The sequence below is a fragment of the Bufo gargarizans genome, chromosome 3, assembly GCF_014858855.1.
Source record: "Bufo gargarizans isolate SCDJY-AF-19 chromosome 3, ASM1485885v1, whole genome shotgun sequence".
In the NCBI taxonomy this organism is placed as follows: Eukaryota; Metazoa; Chordata; class Amphibia; order Anura; family Bufonidae; genus Bufo; species Bufo gargarizans.
The window spans coordinates 371,751,695-371,770,550 of NC_058082.1; the positions used below are offsets into that span (position 1 = coordinate 371,751,695).

An 18,856-nucleotide genomic window follows, 5' to 3' on the forward strand; every position below is an offset into this window, starting at 1 on the left:
GTAAAGGGATGTCCCAAAAAACGTATAAAAGATTCCATTAAGAGAACTTTGTGTGAAAGCCAAGAGAAACCCCTTAACCGAAACTGGCGGACATCAAAAACAACATAAAAACCCAACAACAACATAATACCATAGCCAACTCCAGGATAAGCTGGATCACTAGATTCAATTCCAAACACACCAATATTAGAAAAATACTGATGAAACATTGGGGGGTTCTATTAAAAGATCCAATACTAAAGAAAGAACAACCCCCCCTCCCTATAATTACCTAGCCACGTGCACGGACACTCAAGAATATCATTGCACCTTCTTGCCCAAAACTTTTACCAACCACTAAAAAGTTCATAACCCTCCTGAATAAGAAAGGTAACTCTGTCAAAATGGGGTCATACAGATGCAATATAAAGAGGTGCATGTGCTGTTTAACTATAACACATAATACAAAAGTAGTAGTAGTGCCAGTACCTCATCAGAAGAAAAATTCCAACTGAAACCAGAAATGAACTGCGGGTCTAGCAATATCCTCTATCTTCTCAGACACTGTGCAAGAGAATGAATGAGCATCGCTCAAATATCAGACGCAAAATTCTTACGCACCAGGTCTCACGACATTTCTCTATCTGCCATGACTGTAATCCATCTGTCCTTAATATCTGTCTATGATTAGATGCTACCTTCAGACCACCATTCTTTGTGATAAGCATCTCCTTAGAGGATTAGTCAGAATTACAGAATCAAATATTCCTGGATTTTACTTTTACTGTACTTTTTGTATTTTGTCATACTGTATATAACACATGTACATTGGTCAAAGTCTAGATATATTACTCATATCCCCAGATCCCTACCCTTATTGGTAAATATATCCTCTAGAGCAGTGATGGCGAACCTATGGCACGAGTGCCAGAGGCGGCACTCAGAGCCCTCTCTGTGGGCACCCGCACTAAGGCATATCGTGTACCAATATGCCTTAGACCTTTCCTGCCATTCATCAGCGCAGGGCGGACTATGAACGGCACAGGCAGCACATTGAATCTAGGCAGGCTATTATAGCTAAATAATAAAGTAGATGGAAGATATACTGTATTGGTATTCAGGGTAAATTGCCGTGTTGGTACTTTGCGATAAATAAGTGGATTTTGGGTTGCAGTTTGGGCACTCTGTCTCTAAAAGGTTCGCCATCACTGCTCTAGAGGGACGATCTCCACTGGCCCTATCATCCAACATTATACTATATTACATATATTTTAATGTGTGTGTATATATATATATATATATATATATACACACACACACACACACAGTACAGACCAAAAGTTTGGACACACCTTCTCATTCAAAGAGTTTTCTTTATTTTCATGACTATGAAGGCATCAAAACTATGAATTAACACATGTGGAATTATATACATAACAAACAAGTGTGAAACAACTGAAAATATGTCCTATTCTAGGTTCTTCAAAGTAGCCAGATTGGGTTCAGGTCCGGTGACTGTGGAGGCCAGGTCATCTGGCGCAGTACCCCATCACTCTCCTTCATGGTCAAATAGCCCTTACTTTTAAAGTTTTCCCAATTTTTCGACTGACTGACCTTAATTTCTTAAAGTAATGATGGCCACTCGTTTTCTTTACTTAGCTGCTTTTTTCTTGCCATAATACAAATTCTAACAGTATTCGGTAGGGCTATCAGCTGTGTATCCACCTGACTTCTCCTCAACACAACTGATGGTCCCAACCCCATTTATAAGGCAAGAAATCCCACTTATTAAACCTGACAGGGCACACCTGTGAAGTGAAAACCATTTCAGGTGACTACCTCTTGAAGCTCATCAAGAGAATGCCAAGAGTGTACAAAGCAGTAATCAAAGCAAAAGGTGGCTACTTTGAAGAACCTAGAATATGAAATATTTTCAGTTTCACACTTTTTTGTTATGTATATAATTCCACAGGTGTTAATTCATAGTTTTGATGCCTTCAGTGTGAATCTACAATTTTCATAGTCATGAAAATAAAGAAAACTCTTTGAATGAGAAGGTGTGTCCAAACTTTTGGTCTGTACTGTATATATACACACTATATTGTCACTATCAGCATTATAACATGCTTTTAAATTGATCTCTACTTATATTTTCCATCCCCAATATTTCTGAATTTCACTAGATTTTATATATATATTTATATATATTTATTTGTCCGGTGTATTTACTTAATAACGTATCAAGTAGTGTTTATGTCCATAATGATATACGTATACTACAGCATATTATATTTTACTATTTATATATCCCCATTCTCTAATCTAATTGTGCCAAAATTCTTCCCCCATTGTTTGCTCACGCTCCATAGTGCGGGGCGGGTATTTTTCTTCCCAGTACCCGGGCGCTGCGTCTTCCAAAGTCCAAATACCGGAAGTCACGTAGGCCGCTTGCGTTCCACGATGCGTTCCATATACAGGAAGTTAAGTTCTTCTGATCTGGGATAGATCGCGGCGCCTGTCCATCTCCTCCCCACCCTCATACACAGACCGGGGACTCAAGTATATTTGCAATATTCTCTACTAAACATATTCTTTCTCTTTCCAACATGAACTATCACAGATTGGACTTGCGTTCCACAGTGGAACGCATGTCCCACTGGAACCAGAAGTGACATCACTTCCTGATCCCTCACCTACACATGCATTCCTAAGTGATACACAACATAGAGAGGTATATACAACAGTGCCATCTAGATATAAGCGGTTAATACTACATAGCCTATATACATCACTGTGTTTTATGTTTTTATTACTTGTGCATATTAATTGCTCCTGAAGAAGGGGTTATTTGCCTAGTCCCCAAAACGCGTTGATTCTAATAAAAGGAATATTCCAGAAGCTCCTCCTGTGGTGACTGTGGTTTGTTCCTGTGATTCTACAAGCGATCCTGGCTGGGGGAGTTTAGCCTATGGGTGTTTTATGTTTATCCCTTAGATTATCTCCCCCTGTTTACTTGTTTTATCTACATTTTAATATACCGTTATGTGTTTCATTATGCCTTTATATGCTGCTATATACTGAGGTCTGAACACACTGTATAATCTTTATGTTGATACATACAGATTGCTCCTTTATATAGTACACTTCAAACCAGTTGATTACGGATCACCTATATCCTAAGGACCTACTAGAAGCATTAATATATAATATTTATTCGGCCTTCCCTATTCCGCACTCTACTTTATTCAGGTGATTGGCGTGATACATGAGCCGTCAGCCCCCCGCCCACCCCCCCCCCCCCCCCAAAATAAAAATCTTGCTGCTCCTGGTCACCATTGCGATCCTCTTCATGCTGTCGGCTGTGTATCGCGGCGCACAGTGTGAGGTCACAGAGCGACCTCACGCTGTGCACAGCCAATAGCCGAGCGGAAGCGGTGAGTACAGATCCTTCATCGCTTACTGCTCCTCCTGTACTAATGAAGCGCTTCCATAATGGAAGTGCTTCATAAGTACTGCGTTAAAGACTGCCCTGATCGCCGCGGCCCGACAAACAATCTTCCAGGTCCTGGGCCGCGGCCCGTCGGTTGGGGACCACTGCACCAGATTACAGATACAGTACATTGCAATACCTCTGTATTGTAGTGTGATATAACTGGGGCTGTTCACATCTCGTTTTTGTTGTACATCAAGCGGATATGTTTGTAAACAGAAAAATGTATGGAAACTTATGGCTTGACGTACCCATAGACTATAATCGGGCAAACGGCTCAAATGTACTTTTGACTTCGTTTGTTACTGTTTGCGTTTCTGTACTTTTGTTTCAGGACAGAATAACGTAGCTTACTATGATTTTCGGTCCTGTAAAAAAAAAAAAAATTTAAAAATTGAGAAACGGATACATTTTTTTTTTTTTTTTTACATTGCAGTGAATGAGATGGATAGAAACAAGACAATGTTTCCACCCATTAAACGTATCATTTTTTTTTCAGATAATGGCTTCAAATCTTTATTTAAAAAAGAAAGGTTTCAGAAAAACGTATGGTTTTTGTTTTAAAAAAACGGACAGAAACTTATTGAAACATATGTACATCCATCAAACGTATACTTTAAAAGAAAGGGTAGATAATCACAAAATTGCATACATTTGTATACGTTATATTTGCTACTGTATGTCTATATGTATCCACCTAACGTACAGCAAAAACTTCCCCTTACATTGATAGGGAAACCCGTTAGACCATGTCTCTGACAAGGCCTAATAGACTTCTGTATATGGCAAACTTGCAGGCCTCCAACTGCCATGACAACTCCTCAGCACCTTGCAATTGTGTCCTGGGGGCCGAGACACTGACAGCGAAGCCCTTGCCTCTATCCAACCACATAGATGGCCTCGGTCACTATTGAGCATGGCATCTAAGTGTTTAAAACTGTCAGAATCAGTTATCTTTGATCCTGCCAGCTGCAACAGGAGTTGGGCTATGTAATATAGCTCCGCCAGGTAATGTACCGTAATATTATTTTACTTCATATTTAATCATTTTGTTCCATACATTATTAAAATTTTATTTCCAGCATTTTGCGGATAATTTCTGCTTCTTCCCAGTTATCATATTACCTTTCTATTTCTCCATAACTGGACCAGTAATTGATCAGTTAAAAGGACCATGGAACATCTAATCTACAAATAGTGTGTTTGTGCAACCCACAGATTGTGTGCAGATGCGCTTCTGTTGATAAATGTACTTTTAAGCTCACACATAAGTAGAGACTTTATTTTTAATTCACCCTAAAATGATGAGTTCACAGACAGATAGCACCGGGTGACCAGTCACTTTTGATGGTTTATAATTTTAACTCTGATAAATTCCAAATTCAGAGTTATGAGTAGTCACATCTTATCTCTTTTCTCAGTGACTGGTTAATTGGGGTGGTGGGGTTAATTTAAATTAAAACTTAAACTAATAGAGGTCAGTAAGGCAACAGAAACACCTGAGTAAAACAAATGAGGCTGCCAGCCGTAACTTTATCTTGGCTGGCTCCCAGGAGGCGATTGGCAGAGAATTAAAGTCGCTGTGGCGTTCTGTAAAGGTGAATAATGGGCGACACTTGTCAGCACACAGCGTCTCCACAAATGTCCCAGATTGCAGAACTTCCGTGCCAACTGCTGCCATCCGTATTGAGTGAATGAGCACGAGAACAGTTGTCAACATCTGGCAGCACAGCAAGGAATGGGTGCAAAGCTGGGGAACCCTGCAGATTCTAAGTATGGTGCTTGAAGCTGTGGAGGCTTTAATCACTTACCACTCCTTGGCAGCCGGCAACAGCATATTCCAGCCTCGTTCATCACAAGCAGACATCTGCTGAGCCGTAAGGCAGCTACGCATTCATTTTTTTCTTGCCTCCCAACCCCCTTGCTCTTGCAGCCACCCCAATCACTATTATACACAAACACCACCTTGACCACCCCCTCCTTCTGTTCCATTCCCCCACAAGAGTATTCCTTGGGAAAGATAATCTGAAAGATTACCACTTAAATGTGTGCTGGTAATTGTAGGAAGATGGGCCCCGACAGACACAGTATAGCATCTGTTCAGCTGACCGGGTTAATTTCTTCTGCTGAGTGGGGTTAGGCAGAGATTCAACAATAAGGAGAAAGAAAAGTGCTTTATGTTTTGTCACCTCCTGCATGAAACCAGTTGTGCCTCCTTTGTCAGGACAGTAATATTTACATACCGTGCAATGCACCCCAGAAATGAAGCTGGCAGAGAGGGCATTGTTCAGGTACTCAACATCTACATTATCCTTCAGGAGTATTTATTTTGGCATTAAACATTACAAAGTCTTTTTTTTTTTTTTTCTGCTCACAGCCCTTTGTCATATTTTTTCATATAGTAACCTTCATGTATGTGTTTTTATTTTTAAATTAAAAAACAAGGAGAAAATGTTGGGATATTTTGGTTGTCAGAAGGGAGCTTGTATAGATAGATGTGCAGTAGGCACTGGCCATTTATGAGTTAAAGATGGCTGTGTTCAGTGTTCACACATCAGAGTTTAATGCTCAGCATGATTTACTCACACTTCCTAGTTAATTATTAGACATAGGGAGACATCATATATCACTCTCAAAAGAATATATTGAGTTTTGACGAGAGAGATTTCTGTTTTGACTAATGCATTCAAGAGCATAAAACAGGATGATAAATGGAGCATCTAGGTAAGGAGGGGGGTGGGATATTATACCCTTCAATACAGGTTCTGCTAAATTCCATATAAGCTTAGCATAAAAATGGCTCACATTTGATTGGTATGCCCAGGGACTTGTAATAATGCAGGCTTGGAGAAATGTGGTGGGTGAAAACATGTTATTTTACAACTTGCCATTGTTCTGGTTCCTGTTACCTGGGGCTGACGAGGGTGCGAGTATTGTGCTGTGATGAGAATGAAAACTGTCTAGTATGCCGGATACAATTACGTATTTATGAGATCATTGTTAATAGAAATGTTTGACGCACAGGTAATGCTGCTTTAGAGGGTGACATGGTGCTCCAGGGGTGCCATACTGCACCCATCCTGCTCTACCTTATAGGTGAGACATACTGTGTGCTTCGGGTCTGGCACTTCACACCTATGTATATGGCACTTCATAAGCTGAGAGTTTTGTGTTAACAAAAATAGTGCAGATTCTATTGGATGTTAGGCCTCATTTACATGACTGTATTTTCTCTCCGCGTCCGGTCTGCATTTTTGGCGAATCGCATGCGGCCACAAAAAAATTTGGGATGTCATCAGTGTACTTTCCGCATCCGTGCTGTTGTGCCGCAAATTATAGGACATGTCCTGTTCTTGTCCATTTTGCGGTGACGAATAGGCATTTGGACAATGGGGCGAGATGCACACAGCCAGTATCTGTATTTTGTGGAACACAAAACGGATATGTCAATCTCAATGTAGCCTTAATTTGATGCAATTGATACATAATAGTGTGCAACCGGTGACAATAATTAGGTGACGTATAGGACATTTATCATATGAGCTTTGCAGCGGGAGTTCACACATCTGTCTAATTAAAACGCACCTAGTATTCTTATTAGGCACATATATAAAAGTCTTCATTTGTGAACTTTTGCTAGATATAGCTCTTTCCATGTAAATATGTTCTGCTCCATCTCCTCGTCATGTCTTTGTCACAGCTACCTAGTTCTTTTCTTATGTAGTCGTATACAAATGTGTAGATACAGATAGGTGTGTGTATATTGTCTGTTACACACTGGTACAACACTGAATTAGAGATGTACTTGTGAGCACGGTTAGGGAATTGCTTGCTTGTTATAAACGAGCAGGGGCGTAGCTATAAGGGAAGCGGCTGTTTTAGGGCCCAAATTCAGAAAGGGCCCACCCAGGTGGAGAACTAAAAGATATCGTCTGGGACCCCTCAACAGTATTATACAATTACTTTATATACAGAGACACAGTAGAAAACGGACAGAGCACCTGCCGGGTCTCTCCTGAGAGAGTGATCTTGACTAGTCACAGGAGTGGTGGTTGCGAAGAAGTTGCTGTGGGGGCCACATTCAGAAATTTGCTGTGTGGCCTAGTCATTTCTAGTTACATCACTGTAAATGAGCATCATATTCCTGGGTGAACCCCCTTCTTCTCCAAACTCTTAATAATATATACCCTCTTCTGCTGCTTCATGAGACAAAAGGAATGGTGGAATGTCTACTGACAACCAGGTTCATCACCATGTCCCATGTTGGGAGAAACAGAGTGTTTAGGACTTTATGACTCATAATGTCCTGAGCAGAGGCGCTATTGGTCAACAATGGTTTGAACTCATCTAATACTTGAAGGGAGCTTTATCAAAACTTGTGCAAAGGAAAACTGACTTATTTGCCCATACCAATACCATCTTTTCATTTTCCAAAGAAGCTCTTAAAAATGAAAGGAGGATTCTGAGTGGTTAATATGGACAACTAAGCCAGTTTTCCTTTGCATCGGTTTTGATAAATCTCCCCCATTTAATCTGTTTATTAGGAGTCTGTGCATTCATGCATGTACAGACCTTCGTCCTCTTCTATACAGTCTCTGTTCTGTGTGATGTGATCCCTCAGTGAGAAGTTTCCACACATTTTATGTCTTATAGTTATTATTTTTCATTGAGTTCACCTATGATTAGTTGCACACACTTTATTTGCCAGGTATAGGGGGAAAGAAGCATCTTATAAGTGATGAAAGATTTATCTTTTGTAATACGTATTTCAGTTTATCTTTGCTTACCTTCTTTATGTATCGAAAAAATGTAGCTACATAGTTCATACGTTTGTGCAGCTATACCTGGCACTAAAGCAGTTATCTCATCAGAGAACTCCCCATTCAGAATAAAGCAACCATAACAATCGACCCCTGGGTTCCCCGAGCAAATGTATGATTTTTCCAGGGGAAGCCATATATTTCTCCTGCTTAAGCCACTGGAGAGGTAACTTATGATTGTCATTTAGCAAAAACATGGACTGTTCAAGTCTTCTAATATAGGAAAGCTTTTAGAGAGCAGCTCTCCATTGTGGCCCAGGTGTCCCAAGATGGGAAGCCCCTCATTATAACATTCATATGCTCTAGATGTATGGTTTGCTGGATGAGACAACCCATTTAACTGTATGGCATTGAATTGCAGAAAAAGCCACCAATAAGTACATGCCTCCATTCATGTGATCTTTGGGGGCCACTGTGCTCAGACCCCCGATCGGACACTTATTACCTATCCTGTGGCTAGTGTTTGTAATAGGACAAGCTCATTTCTTTCCAATTCTCAGAATGTATTTTAAGAAATAGAGGTTTCATTCTGGTCTCCAGGAACAGGTATGGTATATACACATTAATAGGCCTTGGAAATGTTAATATTCTGATTTACTAGCTCAAATATTTAGTAGTCTCTTAAAGCAAAACATAGAAAAATCACAATGAAGTAGATTTTCTGGGGCATAAGGAACCATCATTGAATACAGAATATAATTATCACTAAAAGTGTGTTTGGTTTTGTTTAGTTTTTTTTCTCCCATGACAAAAAAAAAAGCTTCATTTATAATAATGATTAGGACGTCTTGTGCTATGTACTAAAATGCAGAACCCTTTGATGTGGTTTATTAGTAATTTTGAAGAGAATACAGTGAAAAGTAAAGTATCAGAAATGGCAATGCAGATTTAGAAATGGCTGTGTTATAGGGGGAAATGTGGTATCCTTTTGGTTTACTGAACTTTTAGATCTAATTAGTATAAAGTGGTTTATTTGTGATAATTCATGATTCATTATTTCAATCTTTTCAGTTATTGCGAGAATTGATAGAGCGTAAGACAACCTCCCTGGATCCCAATGACCAAGTGGCCATGGGCAGGTAAGTGTAAGAAATTAACAATCTGTTAAATGTTACCATCAGAGCTGTCTGTCCAACAGAAAAAAGTAGGAAAGCTCAAAGGTCAAACACAATTATATGAGCCATAAAGACTGGATAAAACCATTCTTGACATTAATCATGGCCAGTAAAATTTTCCGATGATATCATAGCCATTATTTTTCAGGAGAAATTTCATTCAGCTGGTTTCAAATGTGCTATAACCGAGTTGTCCCTTTTTCCACCCAGTGCTGATATATGATGGTGCAAAATCCTCATTAATGGAAACTATATATTCTAATATCATGAAGGAGAAGTATCGTTTGTTGAAATTTTAAATGTGTTTGGTTGTTTAGGTTGTGAAGTAATCTGTAGTATTTTATTATTAAAGATTCTTTGATAGTCAGCTGAAGGGTACATACACAGTGTAATGGTTTTGATCAATTTTGACCATAAACCTTGCACTTTTCTCCCTTTTTTTAAACTAGTATTTCTCTAGTATTTAAATGGGTTTTTCTTGTAAAGCAGACCACCACTGATGCTTACAATGAGTTAACCCCTTAGTGACCAGCCTGTTTTGGTCATTACTGACCAAGCGTTTTTCTTCCTTCTAAGAGCTATAACTTTTTTTTACATTTTTCCGTCTATATATCTGTTTGAGGGCTTGTTTTTTGTGGGACAAGCTGTAATTTTTAGTCGTGCAATTTTGGGGTACACATACATTTCTGATTAACCTTTATTAGGCTAGTTTCACACTAGCGGCAAGGAACTTCGGTAGGCTGTTCCGGCGGGTGAGCATCTGTCGGATCAGTGCTGCCACTAGTGCATGCGTTCCCCCAGACTACCGCTCCACCCCCATTGACTATGATAGGGGCGGGCTGGAGTTCCGGCGGCAGCACGGCAAACATGCCTAGTGGAGGCCGAAATGAAAGTACGGCATGTCGTACTTTTATTTCAGCCGCCTCTCGGCATGTTTGCCGCGCAGCTTGCTGGAACTCCAGCCCGCCCCTATTATAGTCAATGGGGCCAGAGCGGTAGTCCAGGGGATATATCCTTAAAGGGGTTCTGCACTTTGTTTAAACTACTGATGATCTATCCTCTGGATAGATCATCAGCTTCTGATCGGCAGGGGTCGGATACTAGGGACCCCCGCCGATCAGCTGGCCCAGTGACGTCACGACTAGTATCACTGGCCTGGGTGGGGCTAAGCTCTGTTCACTTGAATGGAGCTTAGCCCCACCCAGGCCAGTTGATACTAGTTGTGACGTCACTGGGCCTGCGGTAAACAGTGAGAAGGCCACGGTGCTGCTGATGCGCTGCTGCCTTCTCAAACAGCTGATCGGCGGGGGTCCAGGGTGTCGGACACCCGCCGATCAGAAGCTGATGAACTATTCAGAGGATATCTTTATTTTCTGGGTCAGTACAATTACAGCGATACCAAATACATATCGTTTTTATTATGATTTAGTACTCTTGTGCAATACAACCCATTTTTTCTTTTTAAAAAGGAAGAAAATCTTTTTGCATCGCTACTTCCCAAGACCCATAACTTTTTATATATTTTTTTCGGGGCGACTTGTAGTTTTTATTGGTATTATTTTGCAGTAAATTACGCTTTTCGATTGCTTGTTGCGTTATTTTGTGGCAACTATGAATAAATTAGCAATTCTGTGAATTTTTTTTCCCTTTTTTTTTTTTTTTTTTTTTTTTTTACGGCGTTGACCATAAGGGATCATTTACATGATATTTATGTACTGCAGGTCGTTACCAACGTGACAATACCAAACATATGGGGAAAATTATTTTATTTCATTGTAAAGGGTATTGTCAGTTGAAAAAAAGCATATTTTTATTTACTGGAATTGTTTAATACATTTTTTTTTTTTTACCACTTAATAGTCCAACAAGGTGACTATTGTTTTACTGGTGACATGCGTTTTACATTCCCATGTGCATAACCTTACAACTGTCAGTGTTAAACCTCATTTGCCACTTCTCTGCCCAAACCTCCAATCTATCCTGATCCATCTGTAGCAGTATACTGTCCTCTTCCGTGTTGATTACTTTACACAGTTTGGTGTCATCTGCAAAAATTAATATATTTTTTTTTTTTTTATATAAACTTTTATTTTATTTTTTTTAGTTATCATACAAAAAGATACATGACAATATACCATTTACAATGCAATAAGATCCAAGTGTCCGTCAGTTCTAGTCCATAAAGCATAGTTAAATATGATTTCATGCAAATACCCATAATTAAATAGATATTGACCAAACTCAGATAGAGGTCTCTCTGCCTGAGGGGGAAGCAGGACCCACCCGGCATTGAAGGGTTTAGAATTACAGATAGAAGGAGACATCTTATTTATTATAATTATCTCTATACTGGGAGGGAGCATAGGCCCGAGGCCCGGGGGGCCCGCCAAGCAGCGAACACGCACCTGCCACGGCCTCTCTCAGACGTAAGCAAGCGCCACGGACAGGACCAAGACCCGTGGGGCGAGTCCTCTGATACACACCTATCCCATCTGGGGCAGGCTCATAGCGATCTTTAATCGCACCCTTCCATAGAACCGGAGAAGAACAAAAGGGGGTCCAGCAGTCTTCTATCCCAGTGGTATAAAACCCACTCCCAGGATTTCCTGCCTCATCCCCATAAAGTTGGATTAAATGATAATAGCCTGTTTAAGCATAACTCGCATGGGTTCACCGCGGTATCTCGTGAAGAGAGGACACAAATCAAAGTGTCACTCAACAATCTCCAGCACTTGAGAAGACAAGAAAAAAACGTAACCAGCCAGCACTGTCTCATTAAGAGAACCGTGCCCAGCATAAGCTCCAGTTCATTAAGAAGGGACAAATGACGGGACCCAAACCACACCCGAGTCAGCTCACTGCCCGTGGTAGAAACTCACGTCCAAGAGAAAAAGCCGCATCCCGGGTCACACCCGATGCCCGGACCCCCCAAGTCCTGAGCCCCGAACCCTCACCAGAATATTAGTCCATAATTTAGATTAATCAAGAATTAACCAATATCCAATGCCGGTAAGTCCTGCCGGCCCCCGGCATTTCAAAAGATGCTCCATTATAGCTTCACATTCTGCATTAATACATTGCATACAAACAAAAAGCCGGACAAATTGGATCTTCCCCCAACAAATCCCCTACCATACCCCCCCCCCCCTCCCCCCACCTTGCAGAGAAAAAAAAAAAAAAAAAAAAAAAAAGATATATATATATATTTAAATTAGTTGATCATATCCCAGTCTTTCCACAATTTATCCCACTTTAAGTAGGAGCCTCGTTGTTTATGCAAGATCTTCTCGTAACTTTTCACCTTCTCAACCAGACCCAACCAGTTATTACAATCTGGAGCGGAGGGGCAAAACCATGCTCTAGAAATGAGAAGCCTGGCCAGAAACATCACCTTAATCAACAATCGACCATTTGCGGGTTGATAATTAACCTCCGATAAATCTCCCAGAACCCATATCCTGGGAGTGAAGGGAACCACAATGTTGAGTTTACGAGCCAGGTTGGTTTGAACCGATCTCCAGTACCTGCTCACCATTGGGCAATCCCAGAACAGATGTAGATGATCTGCCTCGGGTTCACCACAGCGTGGGCAGCCAGAGGAGGTACTAAGTCCTCTCCTATATAACCATATAGGTGTCACATATATTTTGTGCAAAATATTGAATTGTACCACAATGTGATTAAAATTGTGCGAGACCAATGTTAAGCTTTCCCCTATATTCTCCCAGTTCGGAGAGCCCGTCGCTGAGAGCGAGGATGACCAGGCTCTCTGTCCTGGTGAAAGAACGTCAGAAAAAAACTTTTTCATTAAGTGTCTATAACAGTGAGATACTTTAATTCTCGTGACTATTTTCTTGGAAATTAAATCGTGTAAAAATTCTGGAGTTTCTATAATAAGAAGATAGCGATTCACAGTGCTAGAAAGTGCTGACCTTAATTGAAAATATGCATACCAAGCCACCTCACCTAAATTTGCCCCTTGCTTTAAATCCGCAAGGGACAAGATGTGTCCACCACTGACCACTTGATGCAGGTACTGAATATTCTTGGTCCTCCAATACTGGCTGCAACTCAGGTCATTTAAATTCAAAAGCTTTGGATTGTGCCACAATGGAGTACAAATAAGTGATGCCCCAACTCCACACCAGTTCCTTATAATTCGCCAAGACTTTATAGCCATTCTGCAGAAGAGTGTATACCCACTCACTGCATTTAGTAAATAGTCAGACTCAAGTACTGCAAAGAAATCTGCAAGGCCTGAGTCTTTCACCACCCTGCTGCAGAACTGGCTATTTTCCCATTCATTAAACAAGCAGAGTTGGGAGGCCACAAAGTACCCCCTAAAGTAGGGGAGGTTAAGACCTCCCCGATTATAGGGCATAGAAAAATAGAGTACCTTCAGTCTCACACGCTTCCTCCCCCATATTAAGTCATTAAGCATCCGCTCTATCAATCTAAAGTACTTATCTACAATCCATACAGGCGAGTTGCGCAAGATGTATAGAACCTGGGGCAGCACCACCATTTTTATTAATGAAATTCTGTCGGCTCTCGCCGACAGAATTTTTTGCCAAATCTTTATTTTAACCCTCAGCTTTATCAACAGAGGGAGCAGATTGAGTTGAAGATATTCCTGTGGTTTGGCAGAAACTGTTATACCCAGGTACTTTATTGAATCTGAGATCGTTAGCTGGTTGTACCGTTCGCCCCGCAGTTCATCTATGGGGAGGAGAACGGTCTTATCCCAGTTGATCTCGAGACCGGAAGGACCGGAAAAGAGACCAACCAGGTCCATTATGCGAGGAAGAGTCGTATCTGTCTGATGCATAAAAATCAAGATATCGTCTGCATATAATGATACTCGATCCTGATTCCCCATTGTACCAAAACCGGCCACCCTCGGATCCAGCCTAATACTAGCCGCTAGGGGTTCAATGTAAATATTAAATAACAGAGGGGAAAGAGGACAACCCTGACGGGTGCCTCTTCCTAATATAAAGCTCTCTGTAATCATATCATTGATCCTTATCCTAGCGACTGGGGAGTTATAGAGGAGCTGTACCATCGCCAAGAATCTTGGGCCAAAGCCCATTTTTTTCATCACCTCCCAGAGAAAGGTCCACTCCACCCTGTCGAAGGCTTTAGTAGCATCCAACGACAGGATGGAGCGGGCGCCACTCCCCGGGGACTGAATATTCATAAATAACCTATGCAAGTTATGATGGGTGCCCCTTCTTGGCATAAAACCATTTTGATCTGGATGAATAATAGTGGAAATAACCCGCGAGAGCCTCCTAGCCAAAATTTTTGATAGTAGCTTAACATCGGTATTTAATAAAGAAATTGGTCTATAGGAGCTCAATTCTGCCGGGTCTTTATCCTTTTTCGGAACCAGAACAATAAGAGCCTCCATCATAGAACATGGCAAGCCCCCTCCCTGGGCCGCTTGGGAAAACACCTCAAGTAGCTGGGGGAGGAGCGTCTCACCATACCTACGATAAACTTCATATGGGAGGCCATCCAACCCTGGCGATGAGCTCCCCGAGATAGACCCCAAAGCCTCCTTCAACTCAGAAAGAGACAGATCCTCCTCCAAAAATTCCACCTGAACTTCATTCAAAGTGGAAAGTGGAATCTTCTCCAAGAATCGCATCGCCAGTTCGGATGTCGTATCGAGAGGGGGTCTATATATCTGAGCAAAATATTGTAAGAAGGCATCCCTAATCCCCTCTAAATTTGTTATAGTTTCCCCCTCTAAATTTCGAATTAAAGTGATGGATTGATTTTTCCTATCTTGTTGAGAAATTATTCTTGCTAAGAGCTTACCAGGACGTCCGGACTCCGAGAAATATTTAAGCCCCTTAAAGAATACTCTATGATTTGCTTTCTCTACTAAATACTTTTCCAAGCAACAGCTAGCCTTCTGCATCTCTTCCCTGTTGTGTTCCGTGGGTTGACTGGTAAAACATTCATTGGTAAGGATAGCGATCTTAGCCAGTTCCTCCTCTTTACCCCTAAATGTTCGCCTTGCTGCAGCAATCTCACTGATGAAGACCCCTCTTAAATACGCTTTCAAAGCGTCCCATACTACATTGATGTTGGCAGAGGGAAAATTTACCTCCCAAAAGGAGGATATCAATAATGTAATAGACTGAGGATTCTCCATAACGGCAAGCCAATATGGGTTCAACTTGAATCCTAGCCCCCTTATGTCCTTATTCTCCCCAGTGCGAACCTCAATTAGTACGGGTGAGTGGTCCGAAACGGTTCGTACTCCGTATCGGATCTTGCTGATGTTGCTCAAATTGCTCTCATTAGTGAGTGCTAAATCAATCCGAGACATTGCTCTCCCCCCCCTGCTGACACAGGAGTATACTCTCTTTCCTCCGCCGAGGTATTCCCATATATCTACCACTCCTACCTCTAAACAGAACTGGGGCAGCAAGGAGTTGCAGGGGTTCCTCCCCCGGTCTGCATCTAACGTAAGTCTATCCTTATTGGGGTCCATAACCGCATTGAAGTCCCCCATCAGGATTAACCGGCATTCTGATCTATTTTCGGCAAAAAGCAATAGCTGAGTCAAGGGATACATTGAGAATGGAGGGGGAATGTAGAAGAAGGCCAGAATGTAACTATGGCCATACAGCTTACCATGTAGAAAAATGAATCTGCCCTGATCATCTATATGAGATTTTATGAGGATAAAATCTACAGAATTATGAATCAGGACTGAAACGCCCCTAGAAGATCCGCTAAAAGTGGAGTGATAAGACTGGGAGTGCCATCCCGTCGTCAGACGGCGCAGGGTTTCTTTAGTAAGATGAGTTTCTACTATGCATATAATTGCTGGAAGGTATCTCTTTACTGCATCCATAATAGCTTGCCTTTTAACCCTTTCCCCGAGCCCTCTGACATTCCAAGATACAATTCTAATAGACATCAATCAAAAAAATAAAGAAAAACAAAAAACACAAAAACCCAAAAAAAAAAAAAAAAAAAAAAAAAAACCCCAGCCTGCAAGGTGAGTTCCCAACCCCCCCCCACCCCCCAACCCCTTCTCCATTGATCCGCCCGATCTAATCAGCGAACCTCTAACCTCCGGCCGCTCTCCCCCAGCCAAGCCCCACCCCCCAGCATCCCTTCAAACATAATATTACGCAATTTCAGATGCCCGTTTGATCAATCCAGTCTAACGCTTGTTGTGGAGTCTCGAAAAACAGGGAAGTCCCATTATAGATCACTCTTAATTTCGCTGGATACTGTAGAGAATATTTGATATCCTTTAGCGCCAAGCGCTTCTTTATCTCTATAAAATTGCGTCTCTTTTCCTGAGTCTGACGAGCAAAGTCAGGAAAAAAGAGCAACCTAGAGCCCTGATATTCAATGGGAGTACATTCTCTAGCTCTTCTTAATATCATATCTCTATCAACGGACAATAAAAGTTTCATTAAAATTGTGCGCGGTGGCCTCCCTGGAATAGATTTTCCTCCTGGAATTCGATGAGCTCTTTCTATTTGAAACATGGGAGAAAAATTCTCGCTGCCTAGATTATGTATAACGACATCTTTGAGTTGCTCCTCTAACTGCCGGCCCTCAGCCCCTTCTGGGAAGCCAATTATACGGACATTATTTCGCCTTGACTTATTCTCAAGATCCTCCAGCTTATGTTGTATCACTAGGTTTTCTGAGGCGAGAAGCAGAGTTTGGGATTTTAATGTGGCAATCTCGGTTTGCAGTGAAGCAGCAGTTTTTTCCACATTGAGAACTCGATCCCGGATCTTTACTAAGTCTTCCCTGATTAGGGTGATATCGCTCTGTACTGAACCCAATTGAGTGGACATCCCCTGCACCAGGGAGCCGTTGTTTTCCACGGCGGAAAGGATCTTATCTAATACCGATGGATCATATTCTGTTCGCGTTTGTGCTGAAGATCCCTCCTCTACCGCCTCCTGGTCTGCCTCCATTGATCCGTCTTCAGAGGGTTCCTCAAACTGGGGCGTTTTAACATTTTTCTTCACATTAACAGAGGTTTTAACTTTAGATGGATTTTTTTCAATAGGGAATGGTGATTTCAAAAACTTATCGATCTTATTTTCTGGTGTTTTTGACCCCAATTTAGTTGTCGAGGAGTCCACTGATCGTCGCTTTGGGGCCATTCTCTTCCCTTCTTTCCCCCGTTCGCCCTCTCCCTTTTTTATTAATTTCCAGTTTATTTATGTTCCCCCCCCTTTTTTTTTTTTTTTTTTCCTTCTTTTCTCCCCTTTTTTCTCCTGTTTGTTGTTTTCACACCCCGCTGCTTCTTTCTTTTTCCCAGCTTATGTTCTCCTTTAAACCTCCTTATAGCTTCCTTATCGCCTTATTTTCCCCCCTTTTAACCGCTTCCTCACCCCCTATCTAATCCCGCAGAAGGAAAACGGGAAAAAACAAGGCAAAGCAAAAAAAAAAAAAAAAAAATACGTCCTCCCAGCAACACAACAACACAGAAACCAGCGCTATGTAAAAAATAAAGTCAACCAAGGCTATGTTCTCACGTGTCCAGGGGTCCAGGAATGGCCGACAGTCCAGGTTACAGGCAGACAAACAGTAGAGGAGAAGCCGTAGGCAAAGCGGTAAGACCTCCGGATCCAAAGGGAGGAAGCAGACGGGAGGCAAGGGCCGAGCAAGCAAGCCAGCCGACGAGGGAAGGAGAGAGGAGCTCCCTGGGGCAGTGAAGCAGCTGAAATCAGACACGAACAGGAGGGAGGACTGGAAGCGAAAAAAGAGCAACGGAGGGTCAGCACGTCCGGCAACCACCGATGAGCCGCAGGTGAGATGATCCAGGATCCAGGAGCCGCGTCCAGCGCGGAGCGCCGCTCAATACTTCAACGCAACATCAGCTAGTCAGCTGATCGGGTGAGTCGGGAGCCTGAGGGGAAGAGGCCGGCGCGGGAGAGCGAGACGTGCTGTGTTCACGTCATCTCGCCCGACCAATACTGTGCAAAAATTAATATTTTACTGTGCAACCCTCCTTACAAGATCATTAATAAGTATGTTGAAGAGAATAGGGCCTAAAACCGAATCCTGTGTTACCCCACAAGTGACTGTGACCCAATCTGAGTATGTACCGTTAATAACCACCCTCTGTCTTCTATCACTGAGCCAGTTACTTACCCACATACAGATATTTTCTCAGAGTTCAAGCATTCTCATTTTATATACTAACCTTTTATGTGGTACAGTGTCAAATGCTTTGGAGAAGTCCAGATATGACATCCCCCGATCCAATCTACAACTTACCTCTTCATAGAAACAGTTTGTTTGACAGGACTAATCCCTCATTAACCCACGCTAATACAACTTTATACACTTTCATTGAGATACTCCAGGATATCATCTCTTAGAATACCTTCTAACAGTTTACCCACAACAGATGTTAGACTTAGGCTGGTTTAACACGGGCGTTGCGGGAACAT

The 18,856-nt window shown here is 41.7% G+C and overlaps 1 protein-coding gene across 1 annotated transcript in view; it reads left to right on the forward strand.

The window, feature by feature from the left end:
- The first annotated feature begins 5,324 nt into the window (after window positions 1–5,324).
- Window positions 5,325–18,856, forward strand: part of LOC122932132 (protein AATF-like) — a 94,074-nt gene continuing 80,542 nt past the window's right edge. Inside the window, exons 1-2 of the mRNA XM_044286375.1 lie at window positions 5,325–5,346; window positions 9,301–9,368. Of these exons, the coding sequence (XP_044142310.1) occupies window positions 9,361–9,368 (8 nt within the window). The 5' untranslated portion in view covers window positions 5,325–5,346; window positions 9,301–9,360. The remainder of the gene's footprint in view (window positions 5,347–9,300; window positions 9,369–18,856) is intronic.